We start from the raw sequence: 18203 nt of genomic DNA, 5'->3' as shown, positions 1-18203 counted from the left end.
AGTCACATGAGAGCTTTCTGATTTAACTTTTACTTAGGCGTTTCTTTAAAAAAGATTTTTATCATTAGTTTACATCATTTCAGTAGTCCAGAAAGTCTCACTGGACATTGGTAGCACTGCCCTACATGAAGGGGGAAAAAGGTAAGCTTTTCAACTAATGTTGAAAGACTTGGGGAATTTGCTGGATCCTTATATTAGGAATCAAACTGATGCAAAAGGATGAAAATGGAGCTATCAAGACCCTCTTAAAACACATTAGTATTATTTATAAATCTGAAATGTTTTGTGATAAAATCAGTATGGTCACCTATTCATTCTTTATATGTATGTATTTATATAAATATACTAAAATTGGAACAATACAGAGAAGATTAGCATGGCTCCTGTGCAAGGTTGATATGCAAATTTGTGAAATGACCCATGTTTTTGGAATTGGAGAACATAAATGTTAAGTGAAATAAGCCAGATTTAGAAAGTCAAAAGTCATATGTTTTCTCCCATATGTGGAAACTAGAGAGAAAAAGGATCTCATAAAAATAGAAGGCAGGGGCTGGGATTGTGGCTCAGCGGTAGAGCACTTGCCTAGCATACACAAGGCCCTGGTTCGATCCTCAGCACCATATAAAAATAAATAAAATATATTGTTTCCAACTACAACTAAAAAATAAATATTAAAAAACAAGAAGGGAGACCAGTAGAGGAAGAAGACTGGGGAGAAAGATGAGAGGGAGAGGGGAGATGCTTGAGGAATTATATTGACCAATTTTGGTATGTGTATATACAGATATATCACAATGGATCCCACTATTATGTGTAATTATAACACACAAATAAAAAATTAAAATGAATTCCTTAAAGAAAATACCAGAATTTATCTAGTTTCACTTCCTCAATTTAAAACTAAGGAAATTGAAGTGCAGACAAAATAAATGATTTCATAAAAGAAATTATGGAATGGATGTTGGATCAGAAAACAGCTTCACTATTCAGCTTGATGATCTCTGTTTTGAGTAATTGCATCAAAAGACAAGTGTCATGGTTTGGCTATAAGGGTGAGAGACATTGTTCAGAGGTGAAATGATTGGATATGAGAACTATAACATAATCAGGTTAATTCGTCTGATGGATTAACAAAAGAACTACTGTACTGGATGCTAACCATGGACAGGTGTGGCTGGAGAAGGTCTGTCACCGGAGGCATGCTCTTGGGAATTCATATTTTGTCCCTGGCTCCTTGCTCACCCTGTCTTCTGTCTGCCATGAGCTAAGCAGTTTTCCTCCACCATGCCCTCCTGCCCTTATGTTCTACCTCACCTCAGGCCCAGAGCAATGGACTCAGCGGACCATGGACTAAACCTCTGAAACTGGGAGCCAAAATAAACTTTTCCTCCTCTAAGTTGTTCTTGTCAGGTATTTTGGTCACAGAGATAAAAAGCTAACACAATAATACCAGGGCCATACTATTAGTCACGACTCCCTAAGCAGTTCTAAGTCTGTGTCAAAGATGTTAAGGGAATGAAGTTTGGATGACTTTTCTAAGTTTTCACCCTACTACGCCTCCAGCCCCACTCCGAAACCTAAGGCAGTCTCACTGGCGATGCAGGAAGCAGATCCTTCTAAACATGCTGCCTGTGATACATCAGTGCAAAGATCCTGTGAAGATGGAAGAGAAAACAGAATCTTAAGTAATTACTCCAAAGTCCTCTAGCAAGTATTCTGAAAGAAACTAACAGGTATTCTCAAAAGGAAGGCTGGAATCCATTGGAGTTCATGTTACATCCTGGCCGGATGAGGTGCCTTTCTAGAAGGTGGCCCTCGCCAATAAAGCAACCGCTCAGCAGTCTGCTGGGTCCTCTAGTTCATCCACTTCCTTGGCTGGTGAGTCTGGAATAGATGGGCATCTCAGTGTGAGAGCTTAGGAATGATTTCCAACCCTGCCAGCCAGTTCATAGTTATTGCTTACTTCTGCTCACTCATCTGCCAAAACAGGGATTCTTCTTTTTAACTTATATTTTGCTATCATTTAAATGTCCATTACCCCCAGGACTGGGAATTGTTTTTCACCCAAAATAATATTTCCCTTATTTTTAAAACTTTGTTTCTACCATGGGAGACTTTGTGACCCAAGTCTTTGTTCATGCCTAATGCTCTTTCTACTCTCTTGGATAAGACATGACTGTCCCCACCTCCATACCCTGACCAGCACCCTCCTGAAAGGCTGGTTGTCACACCCACTACAGGTATAGGTACACTTTAAGCAACTGTGTGAATTATGGAAGGTCCTTCAAAGTTCTCCCCTGCTGAGTGAAAATAGATTTTTATTAAAAAGCAATAGCAGAGGCTGGGGTTGTGGCTCAGTGGTAGAGCGCTTGGCTAGCATGTGAGAGGCACTGGGTTCAATTCTCAGCACCACGTATAAATAAATAAAATAAACATCCATCAACAACTAAGAAAATTTTTTTAAAAAGCGATGGCAGAATGTATCTTAGCTGGTACAGCCTGATCCAGCTAACTGGGATGAACAGGTAAGGAGCATCAGGCTTATTTCTAAGTTCAAGCTCTGTAAAAGGCCAATTATTTATGCTAGCAAATACTAGCCTAAGTACTAGAATTTTTTACCTAAATTCTTCAAATCAGGGTAAAGGGGCTTTCTGCTGGGTAGGGAGGGCCTCTTCCCGTGACAGTGAGGGCATTGAGTCTGAAATTCAGACTCCAAGATGATTGCAGTGTCTCTCAGGAGATGTGCCCTCTGGGCAAGTCACGAGCTTCACCTGAGCTTCTGTTTCAATAACAGGATGAAAGAGTTTGGACTAGCTCTGAGGGACACCATTCTAGCTCTATCTAATATTTTCTGCTTCTGCAGAGAGAAATTATAGTCTACCGACATTATTTGTCCATTGAGTCCTTGAAATTTTTGGAATGCTTAAGTATTTTAACAAAACGATACAAAGACAACCTTATATGTAAATAATATTCTTACTGCTAGAAGAGAGTATATTTTTAATGGTGTCCCACTTTTTATAAGAACTTTAACAGCTGCTGTGTAATCATTTTTACATGTTTTATTAAGCTTTGATTTAAAAAATGCAAGAGAAGAATGTAACACTTCAGCAAATGCTTGAAGATAAAACAAATATCACTATAAATATTGCACTTATAAAATCTTTTTTGTATCCTCACACAACTCAATTCTCAAATATCCTTTTACAGAGATGCATAAACAAACTGCTCCAAGCTGTCAATGCTTGATGCCCGTAGCTTCCTGTCACCGCGCCAAGTTGGCAGGTTCTCAGATCTCTGCTTCCTGGTGCACGCTCTGAACTCCCAGCAGCAGCTTCGGAGGCCTCATACCTACATCATGTGAAGAGTCAGTCCAATCTTTCAGAATGCTCAATGTGTGTGTGTGTGTTTGCTACTTAGGGAAAACAAATCTTTCAAAGGCAACGACAGAGTGTAGTTTAAGTAGATGCAGTTCACTGTTAACATTGCTTGTTTTTTAAGACATTCAGAAGCTTCTGATTCTTGGTCTTGAACATCATGATAAAGCTGTTTGGCATGATTTTGCCTCGCCCATCTTCACCCACTTGGCCCATAATAATGTAATTTAGACCTAAAGAAAGAAAATATACAAATAAATAGTTTTCCTTATGTGTGTTCTTAGACTAACCTTAGATTAAAACTTACCTCTGGATAAAGTTCTTTCCTGTACATGACACACCTTTATTCCTTCTAGGATAAAATCTGGCTTAATACTCTCATTAGCAAAAGTATAGATTCAACAGTAACATCTTCCAGTTCTGCTAACATAAGGACCCTGTATGAAACAGTGAGACCCAGTCATTTTCCACCCTGTGGTGCTGCAGGTCTGGCTAGCTCCCTGATACCCACTATGAATGATGTACTATTAACATGAAAGCTTCCCCTTTCTCAAGGGGCCTCGAATGTTTCATGATGGGTCTTCTTCAGGTGGCCTCTCATAGTCCCATAATGTGTCTGTCTGGATTTCTCTGGCAATTGGCAACTAGTGATCCACTCTCTTCTGTTGGGGTCAAACATGAATCTGCCATGTCAGCTTCTTGAGGGCACAGATGATTCACATGCTTCTTGCATTCAGACAGTGCCTTGCAAAAAAAAATAGGTACTAAAAAGTGCTATTATTTGTGATCCTATTTTTTAATACATTGATGAGTTTGGCTCAGTTAAGTCGAGACTGGGAGCTCAGCTGAGGTGCTTCAGTTGAACTCTAAAGATTTATAGTGCTATGGAAAAGTGTCATCAGGAGGGGCCGATTCCCTCCTTCTTTTATTCCACTCTTGTCCCCTGTATATCAAAAGAGAAATATAAGGCTGAGGCAGGAGGATTTTGAGTTCAAAGCCAGCCTCAGTGAGATGCTATGCAACTCAGTGAGACTCTGTCTTTAAATAAAATACAAAATGGGGCTGGGGATGTGGCTCAGTGGTCCAGTGCCCCTGAGTTCAATTCCTGGTACAAAAAAAAAAAAAAAAGAAAAAGAAAAAGAATGAAAGAAAGAAAAAAGAGAAATATATAACTTGGTAGGCTGGGTAGGTGGATGTCACCTCAAGGCTAGACTGCCAGCAGCATTCGGAGACCATAAAGAAGCTATTGTGCATTATCTGCACATTACCTGTGCATTACCTGGCAGTTCTGGCAAGAAATATTCTTTACAGAGCCTTTGCTGGTTTTTTCTGCAGATGTCAACTCAACACGGGGCTTCCAGCCTCCTGCCTCTTCTGAACAATCTGAGCACAGAATGAGGCTTACCTGAAGTGACTATTGTACGGGGGGGGGGGGGGCGGGGCACAGCACTGAGTGGTGGTTTAATTGTGGTAAAAGTATGTGACAAGACTGAAGAAAGGACTTAGCTAGGATTGGACTCAGAAATCATGGTATGTCACAGTACATATCAGACGTTATCACCACTCCAAGGAAAGAGCTCTCTGCAGTTATGCAAAGATACTATGGAAGTTTCTTGAGAGTAGATGGTTTACATGCTTGCACTGATATAGTCCCTTGCAAAAAACAGATATTAAAAAGTACTTAAGGAAGTACTATTTGTTATACTGTTTTTTTATACATTGGTGTGGCTGGCTAATACAGGTCTAGACTAAGGCCATTCACTTTCTGTGGGGAAAAGTTGCAGTAGAAAATGTACATAGGATGTCATTCATCTAAGCATGGGGGCCCATGCTTTATATGGATAAAGCTTTCTGTAAGGAAATTTTTATAGTACCTCTGGGGAAAAGGGAGAGGTTTCACTTTTTATCTTTTACCCCTATTTATTTTTTAAAAAATTCTAAACTGTGAAACATATTATTTATAAATTAAAGAACTAGTATTTAAGTTGGTTTAAAGTCTTTAAAGTCATATGCCTCTGCCTCTGGTGTAACTTTTCCTTTTCCATAATCTCTCTCAACAAATTCATTCCTCTTCATGTATTTAATGGTCCTATTTATGCAAATGATTCCCAGATCTTTAATTCTAGCCCAAATATACTTGTCTCTTCTGAAGTTCAATTCTGCATTTCCTATGGCTGGCTAGACTTTTCCCTCTTAATGTAGTATGGGCACCTGAAGTGCAATAGTCTAAAATCTCTCTCTCCTGAACTACTGCCTTCATATTTGTTCTTTGTTGAATCAAATTCAGATGCTTCTGGAACTCACTCCTTATTTCTATCACCTATTCTTCTTCCACAAGTTGTAAGGACTAGGATTATAGTCCAATTCTGCCTGACCCCATAGGCTTCCTTTTCTACCAGATGTGGGCATATATTAGCCCTGATTTTACTTCCCTCCACCAGCCAGGGCTGGAAAGATCCATGACTTGCTCAGAGATGCTCTCTCCTTTCCTTCTCTGCCTCTGAGTGCCCTGGAAGGAAGCCTAACACTTCTCTCGCTCCTCACCTCTTCTGAGCAGCGGGCACTGCTTGCAGACCACGATGACCTTGGCGCTCATGTTCTTGCCGGCCTGCTGGATTGCCAGATTTCCCTCTTTGTAGATGTTGATGATTGAGACTGTGGCATGCAAACTCCCACCTCGAGTGACGGTGGTGATGACAGTGCCAGCTAATACTGCGGAAGGAAACATGACACTGAAGGCAAAAGCAAGCAGAACTGAAAGTAGTTTTGCGCTCTTCTAAGTTTCAGAAATGTGACATTTTAATGTTGAAAGAATGGGCCCTCGATGAACTCTCAAGCTGGATTCTGTGTATTTTGTCACCAAAGTTCAGGTAGTAAAAAAGGGTCATGTAATGCCACCCTGGTTGTTAGGTGTTGGCAGCTAGGAGAGAAACCCAAACACTTGCCACACAGCAGTCTATTGATGAGATGGGGACTCCTTAAAATATTCCTTCCAACATGTAGACCAATTTCCAAATAAAGGACAGGCTCATGGCTTCTGCCTGTGAATGCTCAACAAGACCCTGACTGTTTAGAGGATACCATACTAGGAGGTTGGGGTCTGAACCACTAGGATGTGTGTCTGTGGGTGACGTCTACCGTGTCTCCCCATAGCTGTCCTCTGTTCTCAAACTAATCAGTAAATCTGTCTTTATTTGGGTCTTTCATATTTTCTTTCTTATTTACCCTTTTTATCTCATTTAACGGTCAAAGTATAGAACCGAAGGATAACTTTAAAAACTTTTTTCTTGCTTTAAAAATGAAACAAGGGGCTGGGGTTGTGGCTCAGTGGTAGAGCGCTCGCCTAGCAAGTGCGAGGCCCTGGGTTCGATCCTCAGCACCACATAAAAATAAATAAAGTATTGTGTTCAATTACAACTAAAAAATAAATATATTTTAGAAAAACAAAACAAAAATAAAGTCAAAACAACAACAACAAAAATCTAGCAAAAGTCAGTTGCTTTTCATTATGTAGAACTCCATTTTTCCACCTTGATTCAAGAGGAAAGTCTCTCTTATGAGCCATACAAAGATGCTGTCTTTCTTGAGGGATGCAGTTGGCATTTTAGGAGTTAAGGGGACAATTCCTTGAGGTGTAGAGCTTGTAGCGAGTGATATTTTTACCAGCTGTCCTCTGCCCAGAAAAAAAACAAAACAAAATAGTAGCACTCCCCAGCTCTTGTGACAACTAACAACCGCCCCAGGGAATGTTACCAGCCCTGGCTGAGAACACCTGGGCCACTGGTCATAGTATTTGGTAATGGTGCCATATGATCACAATCAATGGCATAAGTCAAGCTTGACCCCTTGGGGACAAAGTGAGCACTCCTTGCTGCTTATGCAATGCACCAAGCACCACAACCGGGATTCTTATCATGCCTTCCTTATTCCTGGTGATGAGTGATCACTGCAAAATGGCAATCTGTAACCAAGTGTGATCAGGTGGTTTCCAAGGCACAGGGAGGACAATTTCCTGAACCACCTCCTACAGGTGACTAGCCTAGATGTGATAGAAATGACACCTGCTGCTATTTGTTTTCATTTTAATGTCAGTTATTTGAATTTCAGTAGGCAAACTGCAGTCAGATTTAGGGCCCCAGGCGCTTCAATGTCCTTTTTTTTAATATTTATTTTTTAGTTTTAGGTGAACACAATATCTTTATTTTACATTTATGCAGTGCTGAGGGTCAAACCCAGTGCTTCATGTATGCAAAGCAAGCATTCTACGACTGAGCCATGACCCCAGCCCCTCTTCAATGTCTTTATACCTTCTTTACCATAAAGGTCACTGGGGCTACAGACAGTTACCACTTTAAGGCACCAACAAAGGCAAGTAAAGTCTGGGTAATCTATTGGGGCTGTAGCAACTTTCTTTTCTTGATAAAACTTCCTAAATGTTTCGTTTAAGCTGCTTTTTAAAATAACCAAATTTAGTATCTATTGCTCTTAAGTAGCTTTCACAGATGGTACCGTTTTTTAATTGAAAAAAAAAAAAACTCTTTAAGAAATTCCAAGTCATTAAGTACTATCTCCTCAGGTTCCATAAGAGTTTCCAAATGGACTTCAGATTTCCACATCATAATTTAGTACTTTGGAAGTGCACTACAGAGGAAATACTTGAATTTCTTCTGAGAGAGGCCAGCTGATGAATGTCAGCTTAGCTATGTTTCTGATGCACTTAACTTGAATTCCAGATGTGTGAAAAAAAAACCTGGATCATGCAAAGTATGTGAAGGAAGAAAAGTACACCGGTCTTTTCAGGAATACTCAGCCGGAATACAGAGAATAGCAATGAAATGAACCAAGAGTCCAGTTATCACACTTCTGTAGAAAAAGCACATTTTCTGAATGCTTATTTTTCTCAGCTGTAAAATCTAACAATATGAGTTAACACAAGTCAACACACACTTGCATACAGGAAATAATTTTCTTGGGTAGATGAACAATGTCCGTGGCCTTCACCATTATGTTTGTGAGAATTCCTTTAAGGGAAAGCAAGGAGTCTCCAGTTTCTGATTAAAGGGAAAAGGTGTTTTTTTTTTGTTTGTTTGTTTTTAATTTCTTACCAAAGTTGCTTGAACAATAATTGCTCTCCAGAGTCCCCGTCCGTTTACACTTCTGTTGACACAGGGCCACAGTGGGTTTTAAACCTTAATTCAAAGAAGAAAGACGTAAGACTCAGGAAAATGAACTCAAGTATCATTGGAGTTTTATATCTGAATCCCCTTTTAAGACCACCACTGCTTTCCCTGAGCACCAATCTACTATTGCAATGAAATAATTATAAACCATGCAGAAGAAATTCTTCATGCTACTCTAATTTCCTCAGGGCAACTCAATACCCTGTACTGAATTTTAAACCTGAGATCAAAGATAATCCAAATTTAGCTCTGTTCTCTTCTTCCTTGATATAAATCTAACACTACAACCCAAAATAGATACACTCTGTGTGTGCCCTGCTTAGAAAAACCTGGCAAACACATCTGAACTCATAAAATACAGCTTAATCCTTCACTTCACAAAAGGAATCCTATGGTGTTCCCCTGAGAAGGGAAGGAGCTTTCTTGGTGCATTTCAAATGCAATTGCCTAAATGTGAGTGGTACAAGGTTTTGGAAATGCTGCTCATGTGTAAAGTGTTACATCCGTAATAAGATGCGAGTACTCATTAAATATTTATTTTGAGCCTGGCATTGACTATTAAGATTTTAAAAACCGAGAAGTAGACAAATTTAAGAATAAAACTAAATTGATAAATACAGTGGCTCTCCTCTGGAGGTAATTTTGCCCCGTAGGTGTCATATGTCAATATCTGGAAACATTCTGGTTGTTATGACTCAGGGGTACTAATGGCATCTAGTGAGTAGGTGTCAGGGATGCTGCTAAACACCCTCCAATGAATGGGACCTCACACACAAGTAATTATCTGGTCCAGAATGTAAATAATGCCAAGGTTGAGAAACCCTGGGTTGACCAAATGCAAATATGTAATCCCCATTTTCATCTTTAAAATGTTTTTAAAGTATCTGCTGATGATTGTTTTTATGTGTGACAAGATGCTATGAAGAAAACAGAATTGCAAAAAACAACAGAATTGTGCTTGTTGGGTAAACATCTACAAAGGTAATGTTGGCCTTCTAATATGTTCTTCTGACTCCTCTGTGAGTTTATTATTTATTCACTCTTAATTTGGACTCCCACTAATAATTAGCATTACCAGTGAAAGAGAACATCCATGGGAAACAGGCTCCTTAGCCTCAGAACATCTGGGAGCTGGGTGGGTCTCCTGAGCTGCTCCTTGTCACTCTTTGGTGGATCCCAGCTTCTCTGGCCTTTAAGTCACAGGCTGTCACCCCTCCCCACTTCATCTGGTCGTCTACCACCCTCCTCTCACAAGGCCCCAGTTTTTAGCCTTCCTCTCCATGTGTCCCTTCCTACAACCCTCCTGGTGGGTCCACCCTCCCTACAGATGATCCCTCAGTCCCCTGTTCTCATCCTCAACAAGCACCTTCCCCCGATCCATCTCTATCTCATTCAGTCCCAGATGCACATGTCCTTGTGCTAAAATTATTCATTGCCAATGTCTCAAATTTACATATCCTACTATCCAGTACAGCCTCTTCCCCTTCAAGTTCTCCTCGTCTACAGGTCCGTAAGTGCATGTCATCTTCACCTGAATGTATCATGGACACTTCAAACCCACCGAGGGCACAGATTAATTTGTCTATCTATCACCCCCAAACCCCATTCTCTGCCTCAATGAATAATAGCATTATGCCCCAGCTGTACAAACCAGAAGCTCGGGTGGCATTTTGACACCTCCTGCCACCATGACCTGTCACTGTCTCCCATTCATCTCTTGACTATTTGTTTTTGTCATAGCACAGTTCATCTGGACAACCAGAACCTGCTCATCCTTTTTTTTTTTTTCCCTTGGTGGAAGGGGGGTTACTGGGGATTGAACTCAGGGGCTCTCAACCATTGAGCCCCATCCCCAGCCCTTTTTTGTATTTCATTTAGAGACAGGGTCTCCGTGAGTTGCTTAGCACCTCGCTGTTGCTGAGGCTGGCTTTGAACTCGCAATCCTCCTGCCTCAGCGTATGGAACTGCTGGGATTACAGGTGTGCGCCAGCGTGCCCGGCCTACTCATTTTTAAAATTCCTACAATCCATTCACCTCACAGTGGCCAGAGTGATCTTCATAACATGCAAATCTAATCTTAAACTTGGCTTAAACCTACCCACAGCTTTCCCTCACACTTGGATTAAAACCAAAACACTCAGAGCATACAGAGAGAGGTGACAGGGCCTGAAAACGAAGCTCTAAAGAGGAGCAAAGAGTGAAGGGTCTTATACGTCACCAAAAATGTTTGGGCTCCTGGGCTGCCCAGTATGGTTGTCATTAGCCTTGAGAGGCTTTCAAGTTTCAATTAATTAAAATCAAATGCAAACTTTAGTTTCTACTATCACTAGCCACATTTCAAGTGCTCAGTCACGGCTGCCATATAGGATAGCGCCGCTGGGGAAAGTAAATTTAATGGCACAATGACATGGCCTGTGGGCGGGCAGGGTCACCGTCAGAAAGTAAGATAAAGGAAGACAATGTGGCTACTGGAGATGTGCATATGTTTGGGGAAACAGGTGGAGAAGTATTTTTGAGGCAGAAAACACTGATAAAAATGAATTTAATGTGCTTTCATTTATATGGCCAGCAGTCTCAAAATGTCTAGGAGATAATTATAAATCCATGTTTGAAATTTCAGAGAAAGTTTAGGATTGAGATAAAAGCCAGAGAACCACCAGCACCTGGGGTGTGACCAGACAGTTAACAATGGACAGAGTAAGAACACCAGGCCTGCTGAGATGAGCTAGAACTACAGTGACACGAGGCAGTGCACATTCAGGCCACAAGGTGGCCCACTTGAAGAGTGCCCAGAAAAACCAGACCTGGAAGTGCCAGCCTGTGCTCAGGTCAGCCCTATCCAGGGTGAGTGCACAATATGGCGGGCAACAAAGTTGGCTTATTCCAGCCTATTTCATATCTTAAGGCTTCCCCCCTTTTTCCTCTGCCCTGGACTTAACTATTTTTAATCTGAATCCTGAGATCCCAGTGGATGGAACAGATAGGATATAGAGACCTACTGCTGCCTCTCTAGTCCTTACACCATGCCCCAGACCAGTTTTCCCAACCAACTTCTGAAATATTTTAAATATTTTTGTTTGATTTACTTCAATTTGAAAAAAAAGTAATGTATCTTATATGACATTTTGCTTAGAAGCAAAAAATCCCCAATCAAAATTTGCAGACGTTGGGCTGGGGCTATAGCTCAATTGGTAGAGCATGAGGCACTGGGTTTGATCCTCAGCACCACATAAAATTAAAATAAAGGTATTGTGTCCATCTACTATAAAAATATTTTTAAAAATTTGCAGATGTGAAAACTGGCAGGAACAGAAAGAACTTTAACCTAACATACCACAATTTTATATAATATATATATATATATATATATATATATATATACACACACACACACACACACACACACACACACACAGAAGGATAGGAGAGAGGGGGGATAGAAAAGAAGGTCAGCTAGGGATACAAATTACAGTGAGATGGGAATAAGTTCTAGCATCCTACAGCACAGTAGGGTGATTATAGTTCACAACAATTTATTATGTATTTTATAAGGAACTAGAAGAGAGGCATTTAAAGTTTTCCAGCACAATGAAATGATATTTGTTTAAGGAGCTAGAAGTGCTGATCACCCTGACTGACCATTGCACATTATATACACATAGCAAATATCACACTGTACTGCACGAATATGCATAATTACGTGTTAAAATGTTTTGAATAAAAAAGAAAGAAAAACCACACTTTTGTAAGTGCCAAAAAAGGGAAGTTGGGCATACAATAGGCTTCCTTAGTAACTATTAAGTGTTCATCATTTTCTTAGATGAGGTTTTAAAGCTATTAGTTTGTAAGCATTGTTACCCTATCCCTCTTTCATTAATAGTGTTGTGCTATTTTCTTACACAAGTTTTCACTTTAGTTAAGTATTTTAGTTTCCGGTATCTTTTTCTTATTTTTTTTCTACTTCAAAAAAAATTATTTTCATACTCCCAAGGTTTTTGCACAAAACTTCCAAACAGAAAAACTTACCTACAGTTACAGGGAACGTGGTGGTAACAGGTACTGCTGTCGTTGTGGGTAATTTTTTGGGCCTGAATTTGTAGTGACCAATAAATCCATCTGCAGTTAAACTTAAGTCTGATAAAAACTGAATAAGAAGTTCATTTTTCTCAGATACAATTGGTCTAAAAGAAGAAAACATGTTTACATATATATGTTAAGGTTTAAGTGGCACCTCTCTAAAACTGTAAAATTTTCTAGCTGTCCATTGATTTTTAAAAATACATTGGTCATTTATTTACACCTAAAAGCTAAGACATTAAAAAGGTCAAGTCTCGATTTGCTAAATGTTAACACAGTAGCTCAACATCTCCCAGTGTTAGCTCAGCTCAACACCGTGCGCCTCCCAACCCATCTCCGCAACCACCGTTATTATCCCCTTCTTATGGAATAGTCAGCTGAAGTTCAGAGAGTTCAAGTGATTGGCCCAAGGCCCGGTGGCAATTATGTGGGAATCGGGATGTGAACCCAGGATCCAGTGATCTACAGCGACCGTGGTAGGGTAGGGACCAGGGTGAACGCAGATGCTGTGTTTGGTTTCCACAGCCACCTCAGGGTTTGCCTACTCGGGAAGAGGGCAGTTTTTTGAATGAACACTGTGGGTTCAAGCCAGCTTGGGGAACCAGATGCTGGCCACAGAGAATCCGATGGACAAATCTGATGAACAAATTCCCACTCCCTATAAGCCAGAGGGATTATCTCAGTGGGCTGCTCACCCTGGGATAAAAAAAAAAAAAAAAGAAAGTCATGCAGGGTTTAAAGGCACTTCCGTCTCATTTTTAATGGGAGTTCTAATGCATGCCCACAATGGAGAGATTGCTATTTATATTGCCCATTAGGAAATGCTCTTAAGGAAAAAGAGAAAGTGATCGCTCTCTTTTGGCAGTCACCAACCACACCACTCAGAACTCTAATTGGAGGAGCTTGCTGGCGAGTGGGTACTAAAGATCTGGTACAGACGATAACTGAAGTCCAAAAACTCTCTGAAATCTTAGGGGATCGTTATATTATACAAGACAGTGGTTTCATTTAAGGTTTGCTATTGTTCTTTTAAATAAGAATGAAAATGCTGTTCGGTTGCTTCTATGTAAAAACGAATCCAGAAGCAGACAAAGATTGGACAAGTTATTGAATTGAATTAGTCAGGGATCTGACTCAAGTTCTTTTTGGAGGTGCCACCAGTCAAGTCACTTCTAAGGCAAAACGTAATGAAACAATTCTCCCCACACCACCCTCCCTGCCCAGCTGCTCCGAGTGGGTAGATCTGAACTTGAACCAACCAGTTAGAAAAACTGCAGAATATTTTCCATCTTGAATAATAACCTGAGCCAAGGGATGGGACAAACATAAAACTGAATTTCATGGCCTACATTTATATTTCTAGTCCCCAAAGTGATGAAAGTAATTTAAATAATGCTTCTGGGATTCAAGCCTTCAACAGAAATATGCTAACCTGCTTTTGAGAAGCACATTCCATTAAGTAAATAAAAAAGGATGCACTAAACATGATTCTCACCTACATACAATTACAAGTTAAGAACAGGGTAATCATGTTTAAAGGATTACAAAAAGCACTTATTATGAGCAGCAAAGGAAGTCTCGAGACCCACTCAGGTCTGCCTTCTCCTCGTGATGCTTTAATCACAGTCATCATCCACTGCGTTTCTGTGATATTCTTGGAGGCATTGTATTGGAAATTGAATTTTCTCAAGGAGGAGTCTTTCAGTAACAAAGACAGCTTTTTCCCACTGAGCTTTGTCTAAATGTGACAGAATCACAGTGCCATAATATATACCCAGGGCCAAGTGTTGCATCTGCTAATTTGTGTTGCAAACAGCTAGGAAGGCAAGGTGAGATCTCGAAGAGCTCTTCCCCTGTCTCATGTGGCATACGGCCAGCTGTGTCAGCTGTCTCCAGCTTGTCATTCCAGTCTTTCCCTCCTTCAATCACTACAGCCAGCCAATCACCACATCCTGCTAACTTTACCTCCTAAATATTTCTTGATTCATCCCTCCCCTTCATCTCTACCTCCTCAGCTTCACCTGGACCCTAGCAACAACCTCCGAACGAGCCTCTCCTCTCATCTTGTCTAGGATGGGAGTCTAGAGCTCGTGGGCATGTCAACCCTGTCTAAATGCACTCGGAGGTCTCCCACCTCTGCAGAACAAGGAACAGTGCACCCCTCTGCCTCGTCCTCAAGCCCCAACTCAAGGTTTAGTTTCCAGAAATAGCGTCTATCTCCCCTGCATATCTTTCTTGACGGAGTTCCTTCTGCTTGGAGTGAGGCTGTCCTCCCCTCTGCCTCTGATTAAGCGCAATGCCTTCTTCCTTCAAGAGGCACTATCTCCTCCAAAAAGCTTCCTCTGGTCACATGCCCAGATTGGGCCAAAGACCCCATCCAGAACATTCCCTTGCCAATTTACTTATCTGCTTTGTTTTTGTTCCTTCCTGCTCCTTATCTCTGTATTCTGATACCTAACATGGCACCCAGCACACAGCAAGGGTATAATATATATAAATGTTTTTTAATTAATTCAATGACACCCATAGTGCGCTGAGCCAGACCTAAGTACGGTAAGGTGACGCCCATCCAGCCAGTGCTCCTCCTAGTCATATTTTTAACGTGAGAAAAGCTCCAGAAACAAGTTTTCTCATTTTCTGTCCTACCTAGAAGTATTCTGACTATGGGAAAATAGTCTTCTGAACAGAGGGCTAGTTGGTAGGCTGTGCCAGTCACAATCCTCAGGAATGAATGAGGCTCAGTGACGGTCCCCCTGGCCTCCCCACGCACCCTCGAGGAAGAGCCACTCACCTGAATTTCGTGTTTATTCCTGCCTTCTTTCCCTCTGTTCATCACATACATATGCATCACTAAACAGTATATTGTATAGATCTGCATGTTTTAACACTTCATATAAAAGAAGGAGTGTGGTGTTTTATTTTTCTGGGCTTTTTTCCAAGCTCATCATTGTCACTGTGAGGTTTTTGCACTGCTTTTGATGCTGTGTCCTAGAACACAGTTTAAACCTTCTCTTGATAACACTGGACTGTCGGTCCCCGCCCAGGAACATTATAAACAACATTGCTGAGAACATCCTTGTATATGTCTCGTGGTGCACACGGGCAAACTCTCTGTAACTAGTACACCAGGAAGGCAGGTATCTGCCATATGCTAGGTCACAGATACATGGTTATCTGATGAATTCCAACTTCATCACATAACGCCAAGCTGATTTTCAAAGAGATTATGCCAATTTACACTCTTCAAAGGTTTATTCACTGTGCAGCTTTCTTCTCTTGGGAATACATTTTCAAATATCTTTTGCCCACTTTTTCTGTTGAGTTATGTTTTCCTTATTTTAAAAATTATTTTGGTATGTTCTGGAACCCAGGACTCTGTCAAATGCGTGTTCCAAAAATTTGAGTCCAGGGCTGGGGTTGTGGCTCAGTGGTAGAGCACTTGCCTAGCATGGGTGAGGCACTGGGTTCGATTCTCAGCACCACATATAAACAAATAAAATAAAAAGTCCCATCAATAACTAAAAAATAATTTGAGTACATTTGTGCCTTCTCTTCTTCCCCTTTATAGTGTATTTTGATGAACTGAAATTCTCATTTGTTTCTTTTTTACATTCTCGATTCACCTGTTGTTGATTTTTATGTTTTATAGATATGAGTATAATTTCATTTCACGTTTCACATGAATAAATTATTTCTACCCTATTTTTCTTTTTTTGGTACCTGGGATTGAACTCAGGGATTCTTAAACACTGAGTCACATCCCTGCCCCTTTTATTTATACATATTTTATTTAGAACAGGCTGTCCCTGAGTTGCTTGGGGCCTCATTAAGTTGCTGAGGCTTGCTTTGAACTCACAATCCTCCTGCCTCAGCGGCCTCCTAAGCCGCTGGGATTTCAGGCATACCCGCCTGGCTCCTCCCATTTTTCAGCAGGGGGGGGGGTCTCGATCAAGTTGCACTGTCTTAATTACAACAGCTTTCTGATATGCCTGTAGCAAGTCCTCTTGACGGGCTTTTCTCCTTCAGAACTTAATTTTGTCCACCTACACCCTTGATGCTGTGTACTGCGTCATCCTTGCCACTTGGTCAGTTTTAGAATCAGACTGCCAGTTTTATGTTGTAAATGATAAGAGTTTTTCTATTCATGAGCACTGTATATACTTCCATTTCTTTCGGTCTTTGAAAATATCTCTTAGTAAAGATTTGTAATTTTCTCTATTAAGGCCTTTGCAAGGTTTTTTTTTTAATGTTTATTTTGAGTTCTTAATATTTTTGTTACTTTTAAAGTATTTTTTGAAATACAAATTTTTTTATTCAAGCTATTAAGAAAAGGTATTTTCAGTAAAATGTTTCCAACAAATAAAAATTAAATCCACAAGTCACACTTTAATTTGGTAATGCATAAATAAATTTAAAAGATTTTCTAGATTCAAACCAACCTTGAATTCCTAGTCATAGGGTATTTTCTCATACATTGCTGTGTTTATCTTGCTAATATTTTTCTTTTAGAATTCATTTTTCATCATATTCATAAATGAGACTGGTCTCTAATATTCTTTTCTTATACTATCCCTACCCTGTGATGTCAAGTTTATACTAAATTTATAAAATTAATTGTAGAACAATGCTTATTTTTCTCTAGAAGAATCTGTGTAGTGTTGAAAATTTCTGTTTCTCAAATGTGTGTTAGAACTCATGGATAAAAGTCATCTGAGCTTGGTTTTTACCGCTTGAGTAGGAAAACCTAACTGCTCATCAACTATCTTTAATTATTTGGTAGTTATGGTTTCTCTTTTCTCCAGTGTCCATTTTTGCTTGAAAAGAATATATTTTCTCTAACTGTTGGTTGCACTCTTCTCCATTTGTCCATTGGACGGAGCTTGTCGATTTGGGCTACAACATGAGGAGCAGGTATGAGGCCTCAAACTGTCCAGGACAGATCCTGATCAACTACAATCACCCATTTTTGTCATCAACTTCCAAGTCTTCTTGCCTGGATCCCCAATACTTAGCCATTGTCTGCTTCTCAGGATTTCCCATTCCACCCTGATGCCTGAGCTCACCTTTGCAGGGCACTGATACCCCCAGGTGTCTGGCTCAGCATCTGACTCTGGTGCATCATTAACGTGACCATCTAGGCCTTACCTGCTCTCCCTGCTGTGGCCTCAGGCCTGGGGTGGTTATTTCCTCTTAGTGGTGCCAGATGGGACTCCAAGAATTATGAAACCCAAGAAAAAGCAGCATAAAATCTTCCAGAAAATAAATGTGATTAGGAAATTTATTTAAAAATACAACTTCAGGCCAGGTGCACTGGTGCACACCTGTAATCCCAGTGGCTCAGGAGACTGAGGCAGGAGGATTGCAAGTTCAAAGCCAGTCTCAGCAATTTAGTGAGGCTCTTAGCAACTCAGCAAGACTCTGTCTCTAACAAAATATAAAAAAAAGGGCTGGGAATGTGCCTCGGTGGTTCAGCAACCCTGGGTTCAATCTCCAGTACCAAAAAACAAAACAAAACAAAAACAAACTCAGAGTTATTAAAATAGTAATGACACAAATGGGGGCCACTTAC

General features: G+C 40.4%; 1 protein-coding gene and 2 non-coding genes across 3 annotated transcripts in view; 2 read left to right on the top strand and 1 right to left on the bottom strand.

Moving 5' to 3' along the window:
- Positions 1–318: 318 nt before the first annotated feature.
- LOC114091592 (U6 spliceosomal RNA) lies at positions 319–428 on the top strand. The gene has a single exon (XR_003582526.1). It is a non-coding gene; the product is annotated as a U6 spliceosomal RNA (small nuclear RNA).
- Positions 429–3042: 2614 nt separating this feature from the next.
- The window catches only part of Pcolce2 (procollagen C-endopeptidase enhancer 2), a 57766-nt gene continuing 42605 nt past the window's right edge, over positions 3043–18203 (bottom strand). Inside the window, exons 6-9 of the mRNA XM_027933832.2 lie at positions 12584–12738; positions 8483–8566; positions 5922–6089; positions 3043–3610 (exon numbers count right to left, since the gene is read on the bottom strand). Coding sequence (XP_027789633.1) covers positions 3480–3610; positions 5922–6089; positions 8483–8566; positions 12584–12738 — 538 coding nt within the window. The 3' untranslated portion in view covers positions 3043–3479. The remainder of the gene's footprint in view (positions 3611–5921; positions 6090–8482; positions 8567–12583; positions 12739–18203) is intronic.
- Positions 6690–6762, top strand: Trnaa-agc (transfer RNA alanine (anticodon AGC)). The gene has a single exon. It is a non-coding gene; the product is annotated as a tRNA-Ala (tRNA).

This window comes from Marmota flaviventris, chromosome 8 (genome assembly GCF_047511675.1).
Source record: "Marmota flaviventris isolate mMarFla1 chromosome 8, mMarFla1.hap1, whole genome shotgun sequence".
Lineage (NCBI taxonomy): Eukaryota > Metazoa > Chordata > Mammalia > Rodentia > Sciuridae > Marmota > Marmota flaviventris.
This window is presented reverse-complemented; position numbering and strand designations above follow the sequence as displayed.